The sequence below is a fragment of the Nannospalax galili genome, unplaced genomic scaffold (assembly GCF_000622305.1).
Source record: "Nannospalax galili isolate Female #2095 unplaced genomic scaffold, S.galili_v1.0 scaffold72, whole genome shotgun sequence".
Taxonomy (NCBI): Eukaryota; Metazoa; Chordata; class Mammalia; order Rodentia; family Spalacidae; genus Nannospalax; species Nannospalax galili.
In genome coordinates, this window is record NW_008336933.1 from 1,171,801 (window position 1) to 1,195,302 (window position 23,502).

At 41.2% G+C, this 23,502-nt stretch overlaps 1 protein-coding gene across 5 annotated transcripts in view; it reads right to left on the bottom strand.

Moving 5' to 3' along the window:
• The window catches only part of Phactr1 (phosphatase and actin regulator 1), a 580,961-nt gene that overhangs the window by 533,381 nt on the left and 24,078 nt on the right, over positions 1-23,502 (bottom strand). For all 5 annotated transcript variants that reach the window (XM_017797761.2, XM_017797765.2, XM_017797762.2 and 2 more), the window contains exon 3: positions 14,073-14,219. In XM_017797761.2, the coding sequence (XP_017653250.1) occupies positions 14,073-14,219 (147 nt within the window). The remainder of the gene's footprint in view (positions 1-14,072; positions 14,220-23,502) is intronic.

Below are 23,502 nucleotides of genomic sequence, written 5' to 3' on the forward strand. Positions count from 1 at the left end.
CCAGCTCTAAAGCCCAACGACCATGACTGGCACAGCAAACTACTTCTACTGGTGCAGTAGTAATGCTGTTATCTGGGGGTAATTAACAGTGTCTGATTGAACTTAAAGCCCTGTCAATGGGAGGGAACTCATGGGTGGCACTGTATCTATAGCCAAATATACCTTGCTGGAGAGGTCATAGAGTCTAAAGAAAATCCTATCCCTGTTACATCTCTATACAAATTAAATTTCTTATTGTATGCTAAATATGGATCCTTATATTTATAGACAACTATACAGTACACTACTCATCAAAGAAGCTTTTTTTTTTTCAACAGATGGAGGCTGTTACAGAGTTCTACAACTTGTCACACACAGAATATACATCTGAGAGATGCCTAGCCCTAGGTGACATATCTACAGTGGAACCTCTACACCTAAGCCTCATGGAACGTGGCAGAACAGGGAATGAGAGAATACTGATGCATCCCTCAACTCTCACCAGCAAAGCTTCCTTATACAACAGAGTGTGATACAGGCGATGCACATAGAAGGCCACAACTGGATAACTTTTAGAGAATAAGAGACTGTGGAGTATGTGTCCCTGGATAGGACTCCTATATTAAACTTTAGCCACCTACAGCTCAGGGACCATTGTGGAAGAGGGGATGGAAAGATTATAAGAGCCAGGGTTGGTGCATGGGAAACAGAGGCTTTCAGGCTACTGGAAGCTTGTTCATGTGAACTTACAGCAATGGTGGCATTGTGTACAAGACCCATGCCAACTCGATCAGTCAAGGACCCAGCATGGAGTGAGGGAAATGGGTGGCAGGCTGGCCCTAGCTGGAAACTGTTGGCAACTGATTACTGCTGGGTGAGAGAGAATAGATCTTCCTTAAGATCTCTAGATAGGCTGACTAGACTCCAGTGGATAAACTTACACTGAAGGACATCTGGGTATAAATGCTTGACTGGATGGAACTTAACATGAGGTTTGGTGTGGGAGGTAGGGTATAGGGGTATGGATGTTGAAGGGAGAATTTAACAGTTCTTAAATTTGATTAAGAATTGTATGAACTTTACAAAAGCTCAATAAAACAGAAACAAAAGAAAACAAGATGGACACAGGCCACGTTCACCAAAGGACATCTGGGTATAAATGCTTGACTGGATAGGACTTAACATACCTGACAGAATGCATGAGGTCCAGTGGGGGGGTGGTATACGAGGGCATGGGTGGGGGAGGGAGTCTAAATTTGATTGAGAACTATTGTATGAAATGGATAAAATTTCAATAAAAATATATTTTTTAAAAAAAGAAGATGTAATGTCTTATGTTCTTTGCAAGAACTGCATTCTTGTTGGGTCTGGTGGTGCAGCTCTGTTATCCCAGCTGCTCAGGAAGCTAAGGCAGGAGGATCATAAGTTCAAGGTCTGCCAGGACTTCAGCATGAATTCAAGTCCTTGAGTGACTTAGACTCAGATCCTGTTTCAAATATAAAAGCAGCAAGAGGACAGGGACTATAGCTCAGTGACAGAACACTTGCCTAGATTGGAAAAAAACCCTCAAAACCTTCCTTCCTGTCTAGCAAACCACTTGGGAGGAGAACAGGGCTGAGTACTGATGAAGACAAGTTAATGATATAATTGCAAGAGATGTGGGCAACTGTCAAGTAACATGAATAATCAGTATTATCTCTTCCACAGTCATTAAGACCCAAATACATACTATCTAGAGAACATCAGGTCTGTGAATGCTTCTTCAGAAAGAGGGAAGGAAGTAGTGGATACAGTAGTGCAGAGAGGCCTGACCAGCTTTGCAGAGTGGTTGAAGGGGGTACGTTTGCCTCCTTGCTCCACAGCTTCTGTATAAGATGCTGTCAGGGGGATGTTAGGACTGGCTATATGGAGGTGTCTATAGATGTTACCAAATGATAAGGAACAAATCCAGTACGTTTGTTTGAAGTACGAAGTACTTATCAGGTGATTGTGGTTCTCATTCATTTCTTCACTAACAAACACTTGTGAGCATCTATTACAGGAAAAGCCCTCTTCCAATCATAAGGGTTTAGGGTAAACAAGACAGATATAGTCCATTCCCACCTCTTCTGGATGCTTTTATCTATTGATGGATTTCATTGTTGTAAAGTTGTGAAACACTATTAAGTAGATAACATGATTATTTAATGGAAGTGTCACAATAAAGATAAGCCACCTTTCCTTAGCCTACATATTTTTATTGAGAATTCCTTGCAATGTATTTTGATCATATTCACCCCCTTCTCCCCTTAACTCCTCAAAGATGGGCCATCAACCTTTCCACAACCTCCCAACTTTGTGACCTCTTTTTAAATATCTCACCAATTTGTGGTACTCATATACTCCTGGGTTTGGGGCCATCCATTGGAGCATAGTTAACCTTCCAGGAGTCACCCTTAAAGAAAATTCACTCTTACTCTCTCTCCCAGAAGACAGCAACTGTCAAAAGCTCCTCAGTTAAGGGTAGGGGCTTATGAGCCCCTCCCTCCATGGTAGAATGCTGACTGGCTGGATTGTGTCAGACAGCCATAACTGCCATGAGTTCATGAGTGCTGTCATCCTGTCATGTGTAGAAAGACAGTTTCATTCCAGTTCTTCCTGACCTCTGGCTCTTACAAATTTTTTGTACCTTCTTGTCCAAGTTTTTGGTGTTGTTTTGTTGAGACAGGGTCTGACTCTATAGCCCTGATTGGCCTGGAGCTCACTATGTAGACCAGGCTGGCCTTGAACTCACAGAGATTACCTGCCTCTGCCACCCCAGTGGCATCCTTGCTCCATGCTTTTGGTTTTATACCCCCTTTTCAGGCAATTCTTATAACTCTGAGATATTTGTGTTTCCATTTTACAGATAAGCAAGTTTCAGTTCAGAAAGAAAAAAATAAACTTGCCCTAAAATTGCCCCAAAGTATCAGAATTCAAGTAAAGGTTTGTGACACAACTCTATTGTGACTTTGTGACTTTCTTCTGTACTCCTAAGCTTCTTTCCATCACCACTATAAGCCACTAGCCTACGGATACCAGAGAGTGGCCAGAGGTCTGGTCTTGTGTTTATTACCCTGACTTTCACTCTGTTTTTAGCCACACAGCCTCTAGACCTTTACCTCAGTAGGCATCTCATTCTAGCATGAGGCAATAACAAAAATGGGATAAGATAAATGACCACAACCTAATCCTGGATACAGAGCTCTGCTGCTGGAGAGAAAACAAATTGAACCTCAGCAACAGGTTTGTAGCAACTGGATTTAAGGAGAAAATGAATACTCTTATGAACCCATATAGACCAGGCAACTGGTTTTTCTTAAGTCATCAAAAAAGCAAGAATGGGAGAAACAAGACCAGTTAGAATTTAGAGAAGACACTATAATGAGCTCCAGATTCATTGTGACTACAGGACTGTGTTTGTGTTTTCCGCATACGCTGACAGTAGAAAGTCCTCTAAGAACCAGAAATCAGAAAGAATTACACCTGCCATAACACCGCCTGGGGTAGCTGTATTTGCTCAGTCGTAGCAAACATACGGGACATCAGTCACTTTATCAGTAGCTGTTCATGCTTTTATTTCCCTCTAGTTCTGGATGAGGACAACTTTCATTTGAACACTAGTACCTATTCTATCTTTTGTCTCATTCTATACATTCTTATGATAACTTATGAGGTTCCTTTTCAAAACCAGTATCACCATTCAATACTATGTGGGATAATACATTCAGTAACAATACCTTCAGATCTGAGTTTTGGTATCATGTGAAAATGAATTACATCTTTTACAATTGGACCCTCCCCCCAATATATTTTTCTTAATTATTATTTAACAGTGAGTGTAATTAATTACTACTCTTGTTTTCTTTTTCATCAAATTGCTATGAAAAATCTTAGTTAACTAAGTATCGTGATGACTGGATTTAATTTACATCACCAACTAGTGTTTTTAAGTGAATCACGTAAGCCAGTGGGGTATCAACAACATACTCCTGTTTGTGCAAAATTTGTTTATAGTTATTTTTAGGGCATTCCACCTTTTATAAATGAAGTTAGCAATATAGCAATAAGAGCGAACAAAAATTATGCTTGATAGAATGGTTATGTCAGACCTGTCAGTATTGGCTAACTTTAGCCACAATTTTGTTCCACCTCAGTATTTCCACTTCAATGTCTTTAACAAGTGGAATCAGAAAGGCGATAGGACATAGATCCTGGTGGCTATAACTCTGCTGAATTGTTCTTATAATTAGGTTTATGAAAAAGCTCTGCAAAAGCTTCTTTATGAGGTATCTTTACAATAGAATTTGTCCAGACAGATCATATTAAGTGAGTGATAACCCAGAGGCCAGTGAAGTAAGTTTAATGCTGACTTGAGCTTTTTTGGCCTGACCTGGTATCATTTTTACAGGTGGTTCCAGCTGCTCTTAGATTTAAAACGCACCCCATTTATTTGGCCGCTAGTCTATAAACCAAGCATGACACATTTGGATTCAGATTTTAGTGGACAAGAAGAATAAGAGCAAGTCTTTTGTTTCTAGAAACTGAAATGTTCTCAAGGCACCTGGAAAAATATCTCCTGACCTTCAGATGCAAATATGTGTATCGACTTTGAGAACAAAGACTTTTTAAATCAACAAATGAGCCTACCAAGGATCCTTCATAGCCAGTGCTGGTTAGGCTGGCTGTTTGCTTCAAAGCATGGCAGGGTTTTGTGGTGAGTAGAATGTGGAGAACAGGGGCCACCTTTGGCTAAAGTTCAGAAACCACATTAATGATTTATTAGTGCATGTGTATAGCAAATGTCTTCTGTGGGAGGGCAGAGGAAAATTACCTTTGGTATTTTAGGACTTGACAAGAGATTTCATCATTGTAAAAACTTGCACAATTATAAGAATTGAGCATTTAATTTGCTTAAAACCATTAGCCAAATGTCCTTTATGTCCAAATTGAGTAAAATACATGCATGTGATCACATGGAATGACTATATATAATAAGGAATACGATAAACAAGAATATGATGTGGTTTGAATTATTTATAATAACTCCAGCTCCAGACAATTTGTTTAAAATGTTTTGCTCTTTTATGTATAAAATCCACACTTTGGGCTTCGAACTGTCCAACCCCAAAATGATTAAATAAAACCCAAGCTACTCATGATTTCCTTTCTGCCTGTTCTGTTCCAATTGAACAACTTTAACGTAGAGGCACTACTTGTAAAACTGCTTCCGTACTTGCAAAGTGATGCTAAATTCTCATCGAAACTGCTGTCAGAAGTCACTTTCCTGTTGAAAGGGATGTTCTTAGCTGATTACAGCCAGCTTTGTGATCAGTTTATAACAAGGATGTTGCTAGAAGGCAGCATGGATCAGGGTCTGGAGTAAAAGCAGGGCAGCTGGCTCCACAGCTGTGCGAACTGTAATTCCAGGGTGTGGGCGGGGGTAATGAACAGCCCTAGACTTCCGCACATCCACAGGGGCCATTTAAGTCTCTCCCTCTCAGAAATGAAGGTTTTGGCTTGAAATGTTTGGTCATGCTTTTGTAAAGTCAAAGCAAATAATTCGGGCATTTAGCTAGGGAAAGAAAGAAGACGAAAGGGAGGGGAGAAGAGGTCATGAAGGAAGGAACCATTTGCTTGTTTGGCTGGCTGCTTGTGTGGTGTTAGATCAATACTCCCTGTGGCATTCCACATGGATCTAGTGTGGGGTACAGGTGCTTTTACTTCGAAATGACAGGTTCTTTCTTGAGCACCGCTCTCAAATTGGCAGTTGAAGTGAAGGTAGGACTTCAAGGAGACGTTAAAAGAACTCAGCCACTCAAAAGCACTTGTAAAATTCAAGCGCTTTGTCTCTTAGTGGTAATAAGATTCTAAGGAGACCATATTCTGTACACTGAGAACTGACAGCAGAAACAGCAAAAGGACCTCAGTTTATAAACTGCTAAATGTGTTCAGCCTTTGGAGACCATTAGGTTGAATTTAGTTTGGGGCCCTAACAAAGGCAACACTTGAGGTGGAAGTAGTTTATTTCTCACAGTTTTCATTCCTCGTGTCTTATTTTTGCCGGAAATAGACATTGAAAGCTGCCCCGTCCACCTACCACATTTGTCTCTGTCCTTCATCCAACCCTTCACGGTTGGCAAAGCATTTTCACACTTGGTTCTTAAAGAGCCAAAGACAATTGGGCAGGTGATAATAAACATATTACAGGTTCAGAGATGTGATACAGCTCATATGTATGGACTTGGCTCCTGGAACCAACACTTCTCCAAACCTATCACCGAACCCTGTGCCCATTATTCAGATAAGAAAAGATGTTCCTCTTAACTATCCAAAATTACGACGCTGTACTTTTAAAGATCTTCGTGTGTATATTTGTATTTGTATGACGCATGTGTATGTATATGTGTGTGCTCACGTGTGTGAGCCACATGCATGTGTATAGAGGTCAGAGAACAACCTTGGGCATCAGTCCTGACCTTACACTGTGGCAGAGGACAGAGTATTTTTGTTTGGCACTGCACACACCAGGCTAGCTGGCCTATGAGTTCCCAGGATTTCCCTGTCTCTGTTTCCTGTCTTGTTATAGGAGCACTGGGATTATAGACATGTGCTACCATGCCCAGTTTTTATGTGGGTTCTGGGGATTTGAACTCAGGTCCTAATGCTTGCATGGTAAGTGCTTTACCCACTGAGCTATCAGCCCTGATGCCTTTTGATGCAATCCTCTGACGTGTGTGGATGGCCTCTCAAACTATAGAGTTCTTGCATCTCTCTTTCTCTAATTTTCTTTTCTTTATAGTTCTTTTGTTTGGGGAAACGGGGATGGAGAGACAGGGTTTTATGTAGCCCAGCTGGCCTCAGACTTGCTGTGGAGTTAAGGATGACTGTGAACCTTTGCTCTTCCTGCCTCCACCTCCCCAGTGCTCGGATTACAGGTGTGCACCACCACTGCCAGTGTATGTGGTGCTGGGGGCTGAACTTGGGGTTTCATGACTGCTAGACAAGCACTTTGCCAACTGAGCAACATTTGCAGCTCCCTTCACGTTCCATGTGTCCTCCAAATTCAAGGGATTATTGAAATCTCCAGTAGGTATATTTCAAAATTGCTCAATCAACTCTAGTCAGAGCATGGACTATTCTTCGTGCAAATTTTCCTAATTTTCAGAACCCGGGGGTGACTTCTTCTCTGTTGGGCTATTTATATTTATTCTGTAGCTTAAGTAAAAATGATTAAATAGAAATCAAATGTAACCTCAAGACAATGTACTTATTGTGCTCACGTTTCTGCTTCCTTAACTCACGTGTTCTGCTCCTAGGACACAGGTCTAGTCACCAGAAAGGCGTCAATGGTGGTGGGTTGTATGTGTGGAGGAGTTGGGGGGTAATTATCTTGGAAGGACAGACTAAAGATGAGGCAGAACAGAGAAACGTAACACACGCATTCTCTACTTGTGCTAGTGAGCGCTCATCGTGTGCCCAACATTTTTCTGGGATTCACATTCATTCAGTTACTAGTCTTCAAAGCAAATCTCCAAGATGGGCAGCATCGTGAGTTCTATTTTATAGAGGAAGGATGGAGGGGTGAAATGCCTTGCCCAAGATCGCAAGGCTAGTGACAGAGTAGGAATGCCTTGCCCAAGATCACAAGGCTAGTGACAGAGTAGGAATCAGAACCAAGGCAGTCTCCAGGTTCCATCTTTACAGTCACTGTCCCACCTTGGGAGAAAAAGTCCCTCTCACTGTCATAGGCCAGGGGTACTTTTCCTTCTGTGGACCCCTTTTGCCACATACACAAAATTTTACTATATTTTATGGGCTCTCTTATGTGTATTGTTCTTTCCAACTTTCAAGGAAATTAAAACATCTTTATGGGCTTCTCAAAATATCCCAAGTACGGCTCTGTACCTGTGGTGCCTGAGAAGTACAGTGCGTCTGATGTCTTAGGCCTCTTTTTTCCCCCACCTCTTTTTTTTCTGACTCGGTTCAGATAAGAGAATGAATTTACACCCCTGCCCCCAAACAGAAGAATCAAGTGGTATTTCTTTGCAAATTTCCCAAGTTTAGAAACCATCCCTAGAATGCCACCAATTAAGTAATATTTATCAAACTGTGACTTGTAAAGTCATTTAAGTGGATCATAACTAGCAGTTTTATAACTAAAATACATTAGGATGCCACAGAGAAGGGATAGGATAGAACCATACGGAAAAAAAAACAGCATATTTGCATTTTATGAGGATATTTGGGAGAAGATTTTATTCTAATTATAAATATATGTGTGGGGGTGAAATAAAGTAAATTTATTATGGTAGGTCTCAGCCACATTTTTGTTTTGTAAAACTGACAGGATGCAATCCTATATCAATCTCTTTCTTTCCTTCAGGGATAACCTGGCTTTAAATGTTACCTGTGATAACAGTTGGTGATGTTAGGTTACTCTTTGGAGAGAAACCCTTAAGAGCATGGATTTTGAAGACCTATAACATGATCCTCCCTCCAGTTCTTTCTCTTGTTAGTTGTTCTAACTACCTTCACTGACTTGTTTAATTTTTCTGTGTCTTAATTTGCATGTATGCACTGGAACAATGTTAATCTTCTGGAGTCATTGTGAGAAATGTTTATGAAACTCTTGACCTAGCAATTATTAATAATGCTGCCTATCTAGTAAGTGCTCTCTGTATGGTACTGACTCAAATGTTATTTCCATGCAAGACTTCATTTATATTAGAGACATCTAATTGCTTGTTTGATCTCTCCACTTACATGTATAACAAACATCATCAACTTGACAGGTCTGTTTTAGAACTCCTGACCATTCTGTCAGTCCCAAATAATCCTTTTCATTGCTCATCTCCAGGCTCTGAGCTTCTCCTGGCTCTTCTCTCATGCCCCATATCAATCCATCAAAGAAGGCTGTTCACCAGAGCTGTAAGTACCAGTGGAGTCTTACCACTTCCTACTGCTTAGGTTGTACCATACTGAGGACTCAACTTTGTTTCTCTTGATTACCCTAAGCCTCCAAACTGACTTTCCTACTTCCTCCCTTTCCCAATGCAGGCTGCTCTTTACACATGAGCTCCAGTGATTCTCTTAAGACCTGTCAGGTGGCATTAAGAGTAAAGGCAAAGTTGACGCTGTATGACCCAGCAGTTCTTTCTGGAATCTCTTCTCTTATTCTTCCCCATTCAGCCCTCTTCAAACCCACGGGGCTGTGTGACACACCTGGAACATTCCTGGTGCAGGGCCTTTACCCTGGCCTTCCCGTAGCTTTCTCCACTACCCATGTTGAAATGGTCTATTCTTTAACCTCTTAGCTTGCTTTATTCATTTTGTCCTTAACATACATTAGTTTAGAACATAATATACAATTTGTTTGTATATTACAAATTGAATGTTGTTGATCTGGCATGTAACTTGTGTGTATGGATTTACCGTTCCTAGATATCTTAAAAGGTAAAAAGAAATATGCATTTCACATACTATTAAACTTTAATTAGAGAGGAGAGCAAGTTAAAACTCCTGGAATACTGGGGACTGGAGAGATGGCTCAGCAGTTAAGAACACTGGCTGTTCTTGCAGAAGACCCGGTTCAAATCCCAGCACCCACATGGCAGCTAACAACTGTCTGAACCCCAGTTCCAGGGGAACTGACAGCTTCTTCTGTCCTCCGCGGGCATTACACAACATGGGTGCACTTACCTATGTGCAGGCAATACACGCATACACATAAAATAAAAATAATAAATAAAATATTTTAAAAATCTTGGAATACCAACTAAGAACCATATTAATAATCAGTTTACTTTCCATTTATTCCATTTCTCTTCTATTTTATTCAGTTATACAACAAATATTTATAGGGAATTGACTGTGATAATGATTCCCTGGGTGCCTAAGTTTAAAATATTTTCATTAATGTGATGTATAGAAATGTGTCTCTATAGTATATATTCATGTTAGGATAATGTTTCTATCATGTATTGTGATAAAATATTTTCACTCTTACTGTCATCATCTTCTTCTGTACACTCTACACGTCAATAAGACCATACACAAAATCAGTGGTATAATATGTAATCAATACATCACAGTTCTTTGTGGAAGCACCAGCTATTTTTAGATCAGATGGGACTTTAGAGCTTTTAAATATAAATCCTTCATGTTAGAGCTGGTGAATCAAGATCAGGAAGGTTGAGTGACTTCCGGTGGTCTCAGGAGGGAGGTCATTAGGACCAAACTCTCTGACTCTGACCTCGGTTTTCATCTAAAACCCACTTCTTTAGACTTCTATGCAATGGAATTATATGAAGGCATATAGATAAACACCACTTAGCCATAAGATAATAGTAAATATCATATTCAGATATATAGACAAAATTAATAATGCTCAAACAGTTGAGCCTAAAAACGTTTAATTTACCAACACAAATTTGGGGCTCATGTTGGCTCATGAATAGAAGTTGTGGAAGCAGGGATGAGGTGACCAGGAAAAATAAAATGCTTGAGCAAAAGGGCTTCCTATTTACTCACAGTATTAATTACTGCAGTGAATGAATGAGTTCTTAAGGCAAGGTAAATTCTCTCAAGGTAAATGTCAGTGACACCCATTACTCAGTGAGAACACAATTACAAACATTTGCCACTAACACTATGAACATACCCTCCTGTTACAGAACGTCCTTTTTAACACATTTGCATTTCTTAGGGGATAAAGCACCCCACTTCCAGTGTTCTGAAGGAGGCCTGGTATCTGGATACCTTCCAGCAAATACCTTGTCTTGTATTTCTTAGCATTTACCTTGTCTTCCGCAAGTAACCATCTATAGATATTTGTATGTTCCAAATGCTGAGCAGAAGCTCAAAACTTAGAAAAGGGACCCTCTTGGACCAATAAAAGACACGACTCAGAAGATTTCTGTTCTACCTCAGTTTAGGCACAACTGAAGTGCATTTTAATATAGTGATGAAATACCCACATTTTAATGCTGTTATTTGATTGGTTTGGGACTGCAGGTGAATGTATCCTACACTTCATCTGTGGACCTATTTCCAAATGATAGTATTACTAAGTACTATCAAGGACAGGGTATACGTGAAAGAATTTAAGTATTTAATTGGTATTCAAAGTGCCCAGTTCTCTTTATTCAGGAACAAGGTACAGATTAGTGAAGGGAGTTGTTTCTCAAAAGGTTACATGATCATCAAGTAAAATGAATGTGTGTGTATTTATTTCCTTGAAGCACTGCTAAAAGTGCAAAATATTAAAGATGAACTTACACACAATGAGTGGGTTTGATAAAGCAAATACTTAACAGAAGTAGTTTAAAACAATGAAGAATTTATTCAGAAAGAATAAACAGTAACTGCGTGTTTAGGGGCAGGAGAAGAATGGGAGAAAGGGCAGAGTGTGGAGTATTTGCTTGATTTGTTGTTCATAAATTGCTGCTAAGAGGCAAACAAAATTCTTACTATGCCCAGATTATGTAATTTATTGGGAGTGTGCAGGCTTCACTGTTCAGCAGCCCTGATAATGGCACTAATAGTTTAATTACAGCTTTCTGCTTAAGAAGATAAACAAGGCTGTTTGCTCTTTTTTTTCCTTTTTTTAAAAAAATCAGGGGTTACAATTACTTTTAAATGTGGTGGAAAGGCGCATCTGTGAGCACATCTACTTTGTTAGGGAAACAAGCAGAAAACCAGCTGGAAAATAAACAAAGCCCCAGGAGTAAGCAGGCTGCACAAAATTAGAGAAAAAGAGTTCAATTTGAGCACAGAGGCTAGTAGGCAAGAAGCACGGTAAACAGGCGGCACGTGTGGGTGGTCAGGGACAGGAAAGTGTCTGGAGGACAGGTCTCCCAAATTTTCCCTGGGATTCTGTAACAGAGTCATCAACACTCCTTTCTTTGCTGTCCATCTGCCTCGCTGTCCTTCACTTCAGCACCAAATATGGAGGACAGCTCCCTGACCTGCCTTATGGAGCTGTGACCAGCTAGCCCATCAGCAAAATCCTCTCCCCTGCTCCCCTGGATTTCTCTGTCTAGCTGGTGTTGTTTTTTACCACTTTGCCTTTAGGGGTATTTAAGGGAGACCCACAAGGGACTGGGCCCATATCTTGCTTATTTATTTCCAGATGAAGACGAGTCCTGCCTGAGTCAGTCTTTTTTAATTGGACTCCAGAGCAAGTTAACCAGAATACAGATTATAAGCCCTTGGGTTGAATCTGTTGGAAAACTGGCTCAACATGATTGAGTAGCAGCTGAAACTTGAAACTCTTCTTTAGTGCTTTGTTTTGTTGTTTTATTATAAAAGTACTAGAAAAGGCAAATGGTCTTTACTAACTGCCAAAGACACCCAGAAGAAGAGGCATATCTGAGTTTGTTAGCCAGGGGTCAATGGAATAATTCCTAATATCACTAGCCCAGGAGAACAATCTTGGTCCTATAAGAAGCTCTTCCCAGTTTTTCAAAAGACCTGCCATAAGCATAAGCTAACCTTGGATGAAGCAAGCAGAGGCTTTCCAATTCCCTGAACTGTTATAGCATGCCACATCAATGACCAAAGCCTCCACAATGAAGTTCTCTTTTCTCCAAGTTCAAAATCAAATGCAACCGTTAGGAAGTGACCACATATACATGGTTAAAGAACAATCCATTTAAAAAACACACTACAAGCAACTTGATTATTCTGGCACATTTTGTTCCCATTCTTCTAAGCATCAAGAATTGTTTTGTCAATGAATCTTTTTCTCCAGGCAGCATTGTCTTTTGACCCAACTTTCTCAGAGCATCATACACTCATCATGGAAGATTTTCTTGGTACCAGCATGTAACACACACACACACACACACACACACACACACACAAAATCAGCGTGATTCAATTCTATTTTCAAGGGCATAGTTTCCTAAAGAAAAACCAACAACTACTGTCTGCTTTTTAAAACTTATTTTGAAATGAAGTCTTGAGGAAAACCCTCTCACTCTTTCTGCCTGGAGCTGTCAAAGTAAGAAGGCACCCTGGAGAGGAGGAGACACAAGGTAGGGCTGAGGGTGAGGAGCCAGTCCAAAGAGGCAGCTCTGTGAAGTTAGTGGTGAACAACTTCTTCCCAGTGAGAGAGTCACTCCCTCAGATGTGAGTTTGGTGCGGAAGCAGGAGGGAAAAAATGGAGTTCCTTATTGGGTGGCCAAAGGCGCCTGAGTTGGCATACTTGAGGTACTGTTAACTCTTAGAATCCCTCAGTCTTCTTCATTTGCCCTTTCACCCTTCCTCCCTCCCCACCCTCTCCCTCTTTTCCTTCCTTCCTTTCCACCTTCCCTCCGGTGGTCTCCCTTCTCCTCTCCCTCCTCTGCCTCAGTTACCCATTTCACGAAATTCTCTCTGGGCCACTCTGAGCTCCAGTTGCAATGATGGCATGAAATTTCCCAACGTGCATGCTACAGAGCGCGCTTTCATCCTGGCCACCAAGGTGGCTTTCCAAATGCTTGGAGCAAGGAGAAGGTTCTGTTCCTGGTGGTCAGCCCCGCCCCCTTCTCCTCACTCCAGCACCGCAGCTTGGCATCCACCAGACAGAATCACCAGACTCTGAATGTCACTAACAAGTTCCACCCTGTAGTAGTCCCTCCAGTGACAGCCTCACCCAGGGCGCCTAGCAGACCCTCCGCCCACAGCCAGCCAGCGCACAAGGCATCCCCACCCCGCCCGGGCCCGGTGATTCCTGGGATCATTGTTACCACTGACAACACTTGCTTTTCTTTCAGGAAGGGGAAAGCCCCAGAGTGTGTCACTCCTGGAAGCGTGGAGGGCTATACACACCACCCTCCCCCACCTCTGCAACACACACACACACACACACACACACACACACACACACACACACACACGAACACTCCCTCTCCCCATGTAGGCGACACAAAGGGAGCCAGTGAGAGCAGGGCGCCCTGGAGAGCAGGAGGGCGCGGGGAGGGCACAAGGGGGGAGGGGACCAGGGAGGGGCGGGGGCTGATCTAGCCAAGAGGAAGGCAGGGAAGGAAGCAGGTGCCAGACACCCAGAGGAAAGCAAGGGCCGTCCTTACCTGCCCCCAGGTTAAAGGAGATCCTGGCCTCTGCTAGGTATGGCGTGTCGCTCTTGGAGCGGACTCTTCTGATGGGCCGCCGGTCTATGTCATCCTCCGAAGAAGCCGCCATTAATGTGGGAGGCAGGAGCAGGGTCGCCCGGCGAGCTGAGAGGAGAAGGAGATGGAGAGAGAGGGAGGGAGAGAGGCGGAAAGGAGGAGGAGGGGAAAGGAGGAGGCTCACACACATGGAAAGGGGGGAGGGGAGGGAATGGGAGAAGAAGGGGAAGGGGACAGGGTGGGAGGGGGAAGAGAGGGAAAGGGGGAAACGAGGAAGAGAGAGAAGGAAGGAGAGCAAAAGAGAGAAAAAGGTGAAGGGAAGAAAGAAAATCCGTTAAGGACTAGTGGACTGGAGTAAGATCAGGTTATCCCTGGCCTGTGCCCTGGGCTCCCCCTAACTCCACTCCCAGCGCTGGGCCATGGGGTTAGCACTCTGGACACCCAGCCTCCTGCCCTGCCTGCAGCCCTTTCAGCTGCTGGCACACATAAGCTAATGCGAACAGGAACACTCTGAAGCCAAGATGCCCAGTCAGCACTGCGCCCGCTCCCGCCAAATACACTTACTCTGCTTTCCAAGCTCTTGCTACAGTCTCCACGACCCAAGGAGATCTAGTCTGAGGCTGTTTCAGGATCACAGAGCCCAGTTTTGATGCTCCCCAAGGCAGGTGCCACCCCTGGGGCACAAGCTTTGGCCTCTTGGTGGTGGAGCAGGATATCCTGTCCAGGGTAAGCCCTCTGTTCCAGTTCTCCCAACCTGGATCTCAAATAGGGTTAGAACCAGATCTGAAATCCTTAGGGGCTTTCTTACCTGCCCCTTAGAATGTAGTGGTGGGAGGCAGAGGAAAAGTGTATACAAGCTTGAGAGCAGCATGGTAGGAAGGTTTCATTTTTATAATTGATGTTTTCAATGTAGACTGGGCATATTCACAGAACCGATGACCCTCTTCTACAACTGCTAAGTTGTAGGGTGCATTTATCTCTACACAAATACCTATTTATTTGAACTTTCAACTATATCTTCCTTTGGTCACATATAATACAAATAACAGTGTTTGAAAAGGAGTTGTCTTCCACAGCCCCGGACCACTGTTCCTGAAGGGGAGGTGGAGATCAAAGAGGCTTCATGTTCTTCTGAACTTAGCACTGTCTGGTTACAGCACTCCACAAAACCCAGCAGAGGGACCAGAAGGGTTTCCAGGGGAGTGAATCAGAAGTGGTTTGATGCTACCACGGAAACTACTGATGAGCTAAACTCTTTTATGTTTGTCTTTCTGAAGCTTCTGACATTTGCTCTTTTTTTCTGCCCTGATGTTGTCACTTTTCTGTCTATTAAGGGCCCGCCTGGAGTACACAGACCACCTTACCACCTTGCTACAAAGGCTATCTCAGTATGGCTTCCTGCCCTTGGTCTCAAAACAGCCCTGCTCTGGGTCTACAAGGCTCTCTCCTCCAGCTGTCAGTTCCCTCTTATTTCATACACCCCCCCAACCCCCGGCCACGAACCAACCCCCATCTCCAGTCTCTCTCCACTGGTCTCTCCCCTTCACATCACATGTGCATTGGTGCTCTTCATCTTAGGGACACTGTATCTGTCCTCGGCCTCACTGCTCCCTCTCTCTCTTCTATTTCCTTCTAATTCTGCTTCACCTTCCTATGGACTCTCCACATCCCCCAGATTTCCATTTCTTACCCCCTGACCCTTTCTTTTATTCCCTCCATGGTTTTCAAACTTCATCTCCCAACTAATGTCATTCAAAAAGGCTTTCAAAGTCTTTTTAACAATTAAATCCATCATTTTCTTTGAAATATTCCATAGTCTGTCTCTCTTGAAATGATCTATTCCTTTGCCCTTCTGGTACTGAACTGCTTTTCTAACCACTTGATCTCTAATTGCTAGCCAGTTCTTCCTATGTTAATTTGAGTTTTTTTCAAACAGGGTCTCCTGTAGCCCCAGCTGGCCTGGAACTCACTATGTAGACCAGGCTGGCCTTGCTCTCACAGAAATCCACCTGCCTCTGCCTCCTGAGTACTGAGATTAAAGGAGTGCTACCTCACCTGGTGTTCCCATGTTAATCTGAAATAGTTGATTCTGGCATTCACCCTCACCCCTTCCCAGCCCAACTTCAACGTATCTTTCCATCCTTATCTACCATCGTTTATCTGGAGTTGACTAGGATTGCCCACATCCAACTCATTTCTGATATACCGGCACCTATGTTTATTTGACACACCACATTTCTCTTCCCTTTAAACTTTCCATGTTCTCCCTGAGATTGTGTTTGCTATGAGCCTGGCACACAGAAAATGCTCAAAAGTTATTTCTGAATAAAAGAAGGGTGTGAGGAGAAGAAAAAAGAAAATGATGAAAGGAGCATTAAAAAACTGATAAATAGCTAAATTGGTGACTATATCCATGTCTTCCTGAATTTAGATGCTATGCCCTCAATGAGTATAATGATGTCCACAGGGGATGGGCTCACAGGTACCAAAATTCTAGAATGTTCAAGACCCCTATATAAAATATAAGTACATTCTCCTGTGTATGTCAACTCATCTGAAAATTGTTTATTTCATAGGTTTTTAAATTTTTTTCATTTATTTTTAATTTTATATGTATTAGTATATTACCTGCATGTGTATAAGTGTACTAATGTCATGCAATACCCACAAAGTCAGAGGATTCCCCTGAACTGGAGTAACAGAAGGTTGTTAGCCACCATGTGGGTGCTGGGAACTGAACCCAGATCCTCTGCAAGAGAAGTCAGTGCTTTTAACTGCTAAGCAATCTCTTCCGTCCCCCTAGATTATTTTTTAAAATAATACTTTCATTGTTTCCTTGAGAATTTCATACGTTTTGATAATATTCAAACCCCTTCCCCATCTCTCAGATCAACCTCCCCTCTCTACATAGATTACTTACCATGCTTTTTACAACTTAGAATTGATGTAAACAGCTGTTATGTTGCATTTCATGAAGAATAATGTCAAGGAAAAAATCTGTATGTGTACAGTGTGGGTGTAGATTTCCTATAGCATTTCCCAATAGTGGTTGAATTTGAGAATGTAGAACACACAGGTATGGCGGGATGGTTGTATACTGATTTGCTAAATTTATATATTTCATGTACTACATATGCATGAAGTTTTGAAGTTTTGAGAGAGAATCTTGCAGTATAGCTCAAGCTTGCCTTGAACTCACAATCTAGTCCAGTCCTGTTTTGAACTGTATCCTTCTGTCTCAGGCTTCTGAGTGTTAGGATTACACATATGCATCACTAAGCCAGAGTCCAACCACAGTTTAAATTCACTTATCTGTTACATTTGAAACATCATCATATAGCTTGTATCTGTGGCTAAACATAGTTTTGTTTTTGTTTTTGTTTTTGCTTTTTGTTGTTGTTAAGGATGAGTCTTACTGCAAGGGGACATAGGTGAATGAATCTTTAGTTTATAATCATGACATACAGGTTTAGGTTCTTAATGAGGTACAAAAAGTAAAGAAGTAAGCTCAAACAATTCTGAGTATTGTAGAAATCATGCCGCCTATGAATTAATGTGGTGATATTTGTTTAAAACATTTGAGATTCCCTCTTCTCTTATATTTTTATTCATGAGTCATGCCTGTAACAAGAAGATAAGTTCTTTGGGGGAATAGCTGATCTTTGATTTCTCAATATTTCTTTGATTCCATGTGTTCTTTCTGTTTTAAATTATTTATTACTTATTTATTTATTATTTATTTATTGCACATGGGTGTTTTGCCTGCATGTATATAAGTGCACTCATGTTGTGCAATGCCTGCAGAAGGCAGAAAAGGGTGTCAGATCCCCTGAAATTGAAGTTACAAATGATTGTTAGCCACCATGTGGGTTCTGGGAACTAAACCCGGGGGGCCTCTGCAAGAGCAGCCTGTGCTCTTAACTACTGAGTCATCTTTCCAAGCACCCACACCCATGTGCTCATTCTTGATATGGAGAAATACATCTTTGAATTCCCATTTCTTACACATTTCATAATCCAGATGAGGATTAGGAACTTAATATTGCTACTGTTTTTAGGCTTACCCTTTTTCAAATGAGTTCAAATACACTATTATTATTATCAACTATTTGAGACAGGGTCTAGCTACATAGCCCTAGCTGGCCTAGAACTTGGTATGTAGATCAGGCTTGCCTCAAACTTGCAGTAGTTGCCTGCCGTTGCCCCACATGCTGGAATTACAAGTGTGTGTTACCACACTTAGCTACATATATTTTCCTAACAGTTTACTGTTTAGTAAATGGAGTAGTTTAGTAGTGAAGTAATTTAAAATAGATACTACTTTGATAAAAATTGGCTTAAAATACTACCTTTCTTATCAGAAAGTCTTGAATTCTTTATTATCACATTTTATTTCTGATTATTATCTTTTCTCACATCTTTCTTTAATTCCAACAATCCCTCTCAGAGTCAGTCACTTTTCTCGAATCCCCATTGTCTCCCCACATACTATAACTCATTGTGGGCTTATTACCACATTTCCACATTCTTTCCTCTATTTCATATTCATAACTTCTTTTCATGAAATATTTGACTGAGTGGTGTCAGGAGAAGATCCCTGTGGTGGGAATCAAGGGTGTTGGATGTCATCCCAGGACCAGCACATTCTCATCAAATAACACTGGGCAATTGACTCTGCCAGAATGGATCTCAGTAACTCATCCACAAAAGTGCAAGGCCTAGATCACATGCAAGATGAAAAAGCCCTACCCAGTTCCAACATATTATAACTACTTGTAGCTATTTTGTTACTTTACCCCTTTCCATAAAAAATCCTTGGCACACTTGTCTCCTAGTCTAAGAGACATTTTCCTTTGTTTATGACTAATTATATTTAGGAAATCACAGGGTATCTGTTAGTCTCCTGCTTAGTCTTCATCGTATTCAAGTCTCTTTCATGTAACCCTACATCCTTTAGAATCTACCCCCACATGATGTTTCTACTATGTGACAGTATCCATACGATTACATGAGAGTCTGTGTGGCTGTGAGTGTGTGTACACAGAGAACTGAATTCATTGTGACATCAACAACTTACAAATACAGATTTAAAATATAACTGCTTCTTTTAAAAACATGTCTGCTGACCTGGAAAATAGGTCTCCACAGGTAGATGAATGAAATTAGACCCATATCCCACTGCACAAAAATCAATCAACTCTAAATGGATCAAAGACCACAATGTGAAACCCTGCAATGTTGCAACAGTTAGAAGAAAACATAGGCAATACCTTACAAGATATTGGTACAGAAAAGGATTTTCTGAATTGGACTTTATTTGCTCAGGAATTAACATTAACAATTGACATATAGGATCTCATTAAACTCCCTTCAAGTTGTGGGCAGGGTAGTACAAGAAACTCCCAAAATAATACAGGGTATTGCCACAGCAATTTCCTCTGCAAACTTGAAGGCAAGACCCTATTGCTGAAGACAGGACATACTTTGGACACAGGACTTGAGCTGGAACTGACCTAGAAGCCTCCTCGCTGAGGCCTAGCTCTGATAATATCAGAAGATACAATGCAAACTGCCAAAGAAGAAAACCAATCAATGATCACATCCACCTGTAAAGTGTATGAACCACAGCAATAACTGGCCCAGTAAATAATCTCTATTGGTTCAGTAGTGGCACTTTTATCTTGGCGTTAATCAACAGCTGTGTATTGGACTTAAGGTCCACTCAGTGGGAGAGAACCCATGTGTGGTATACTCTATACATAGTCAAATACCCATGGCTGGAGGTGGCATAGACCCTAGAGACCTATTTTTGTCACTCTCCTAGATCAACATAATGTCTTACTATATTTTAAATACATATCTTTATATTTACAGACAACTGTACCTCACCACTCATCAAAAATGCTTTTTTTCCCCAACAGATAGAGACTATGATGAAGTTCCACAGCTGGTTTGTGAGGATCCCAGTCCCAACTGGCACATCTACAATGGAACCTTTACACCTAAGGCTTGGGGAAACCTAGTGGAACAGGGGCACAAAGATTATTAATGTATCTCTCAACTGTCACAGTGAAGCTTCATCATGCAAGAGATGGTAATTAACCCCCAAGGCTACAACTGGCCAAAACGCAAAGAATAAGAGGCTTCAGAGTGCTTCTCCCTGAATAAGGTACCTGAATCAAACCTCTGCCACCCAAGGCTCAGGGATCATTGTGGAAGAAGGGGTGAAAAGATTATAAGAGCCAGTGGTGGTGGAAAACCACAGGGAAACAGAGTTTTCCTGACCAGCTAGCTGATCAGTACTCTCATCAGCAGGTAACAGCATGCACAAGACCTAACATGAGCTTGAGTCAGACAAAATTCCAGCACAGAAGTGGGGAAGTGGGAAGAAGCCCAAACCTTAGTAGACTAACTATTGGCAAACAATAGCTTCTGGGAAAGGGAGAGTCACTTTTCTTTAAGGGTATGATGCTAGATAGGTTAATCAGGCTCCGGTGGATGGACCCATATCAAAGGGTATTTGGGGACATAAATTTGACTTGATAGGCCTTCATATACATGACAGAGTACATGAAATTGGGCAGGAGTCACTAAGAAGAGTGTATATAGGGGAGGGAATCTAAATATGATTAAAATATATTGTATCAAATTTGTAAAAATTCAATTAAAAAACTAATAAAAATGTTTCTGTACAGCAAAGGAAACAATGAAGAAGAGGAAGCCTACAAAGTGGGAAAGAATCTTTGGAAGCTATAGATCTGAGAGAGGATTAATTTCCAGAATATGCAAAGAATTCAAAAAACAAAGAACCAAGAAAACATGACCCAATTGAAAAATGGGGCCACAGATCTGAAGTTACTTCTCAAAAGAAGAAATGAAAATGGTTAAGAAATACCTAAAAGCTCTTCAATATTCTTAGTAATTTGGGAAATGCAAACTAAAACTACTTTAAGATTCATCTTACCCCAGTCAAAAGGGCTAGGATCAAGAAAACAGATAACAAATACTGGTGAGGATATGGGGAAAGGGGAGCCTTCATTCACTGCTGGTGGGAGTGCAAACTGGTGCAGGCACTATAGAAATCAGTGTGGAGAATTCTTTAAAAAGCTAAAAATAGATCTCCTGTATGGTCCAGCGGTATCACTTCTTGGCATATACCCAAAGGACTTGATAGCCTACTGCAGAGATTCTTGCTCAATTATGTTTATTGCTGCTCTTTTCACAATAGCTAGGAAATGGAAACAATCTAAATGTCCTTCAACCGATGAATGGATAGTGAAAATGTGGAAGGGGTATATTGGGGAAAGTGAGGGTACTTTAACTGGAGAAAGAGGAGGGAGAGCTATTTGGGGGGAGAAAAGAGGAAAAAGATAAATAATGCCTAGGTAGTATGAAAAGACAAAGAGAAATGTATTATGTAATAAGATAACTGAAGACTACATGTATCTATGAGTGCATATGTATAGCAGAAAGCTATACAAGAAAAATCACAGTGCCAGTTTGAAAGTGAAACCTCCTTTTAAGCTGTTGGTCAGGGTAGTCCAAGAGACTCCCCAAATAATATAGGTTGTTGCCAAGCCCTTGATTACCTCCCAGATCTTGATGGTAAGACCCTATTGCCAAGACAGGACATACTTAGGACACAGGATGTGTTGCAATTGAGCTGAAATTGATCTAGAAGCTTCCTCCACAAAGATTAACTCTCACAGTATTAGACTATGCAAGCTGTCAAGGGAGAAATCCAATCAATGGTCCTACCCAGCTGTAAAGCCCACAAATCACAGCAATGACTGGGAAAGCAAATAATCTCTATTGGTGCAATAGTGGAACTTTTATCTTGGGCTAATCAACAGCTGTCTAATGATACTTAAGGTTCACTCAGTAGAAGGGGATACATGCATGATACAGACAGACAAGCACATGTGGAACTCACTATGTAAACCAGGCGGGCCTTGAACTCACAGACTGCCTCTGCCTCCCAAGCACTGGGATTAAAGGCGAGCACCACCACGCCTGGCCATTGACAGAGATTCTTAAAATATAATATTGAGAAGCAGTAAGCACAATAGACTAAATAGGGATGCAGATCCACTGAAACTACCAGCTTCTGTTCATCCCAAGACACCATTAAGACTGTAGCATTCCAAATATGTGGGGATACAACTAAAACAGAGCTAATAAGGGAATGTATAGCATTAAATGCTTACTCGGAGAAAAGGAAGGTCCTCAAATACTACAAATTACTACCTCAGGAACTTAGAAAGAAGAAGAAAAAAAAATCTCAAACAGGAGGAAGGAAGGATGCAGCAACGAGAAAAGCAGAAGTGAACAAAAATTGAAATCAGGAAGACAAAAGAAAAGTGAAGCAAAAACACTTAATCTTCAAAAACATCATTAAAATTGATTACCTTATAGCAAGACTAATAAAGGCAAAAAGACTGACGTTACAGCTCTCTGATGTTCAGAATCACATAGGGGTTATCACTGTGGATGTTCTTCCCATTAAGAGGATAAAGCAAAATTGTTTCAAATATTTTTATGCTCATAAATGCAATGTGTAGTAGAAATTGACTTAAAACATTTTGTGTGAAAAGGAGACATAATTATGAGAGTGAAATGGAATGGTGCCGACAGGGAAAAGATTCTCTCTCTCTCTCTCTCTCCCCCTCTCTCTCTCTCTCTCTCTCTCTCTCTCCTTCTCTCTCTCTCTCTCTTCTCTCTCTCCCTGACACACACATACACACACACACACACACACACACACACACACACACGAACCCAAATAGGAATGAAAAAGACAACCCAACCCAATTTCAAAACATGGACCCAAAACTTGACAGGACACATCACAAGAAGAGGATATCAAAGTGGATAATAATCTATGAACAGATGCTCAATGTCATAACTTATAGGAAATCATAACCTCAGTGATTAAAATATAAAAATCATTCAGTTCTAATTATTGGTGAGGCTATGGAACAATTACAAGTCACAGGCATTATTGGTGTTAATATAAACTTGTCAAATCCTTTGGAGACTTTATATGTGCTTGTATAAGCTTAGGTAAACTTAAATTTGTCCTATAAGTAGACAAGCATGTTCATAGAAGATTTACATACAAGGGCCTCAAATCCAGATGACCACCAGCACAACGAAGTTATAGAATTCTTTAGTTTCAGGTTAATTAAAATGCAATATATATGAAAAAGGTTTGAACAGAAGAACTCTGCATGGGTGGACAACACTGGTTTTGAAATATATAGGTTAACAAAAATCTTAGTGTCACATACAGCCTACCTCTCAATGGGTTATTTATTGGTCAGAGAAGCCCTAGGGGTACCTAAAACAACACAGGTATTGCCATTGCTTCTGATTGCTCACCCTAAATAGA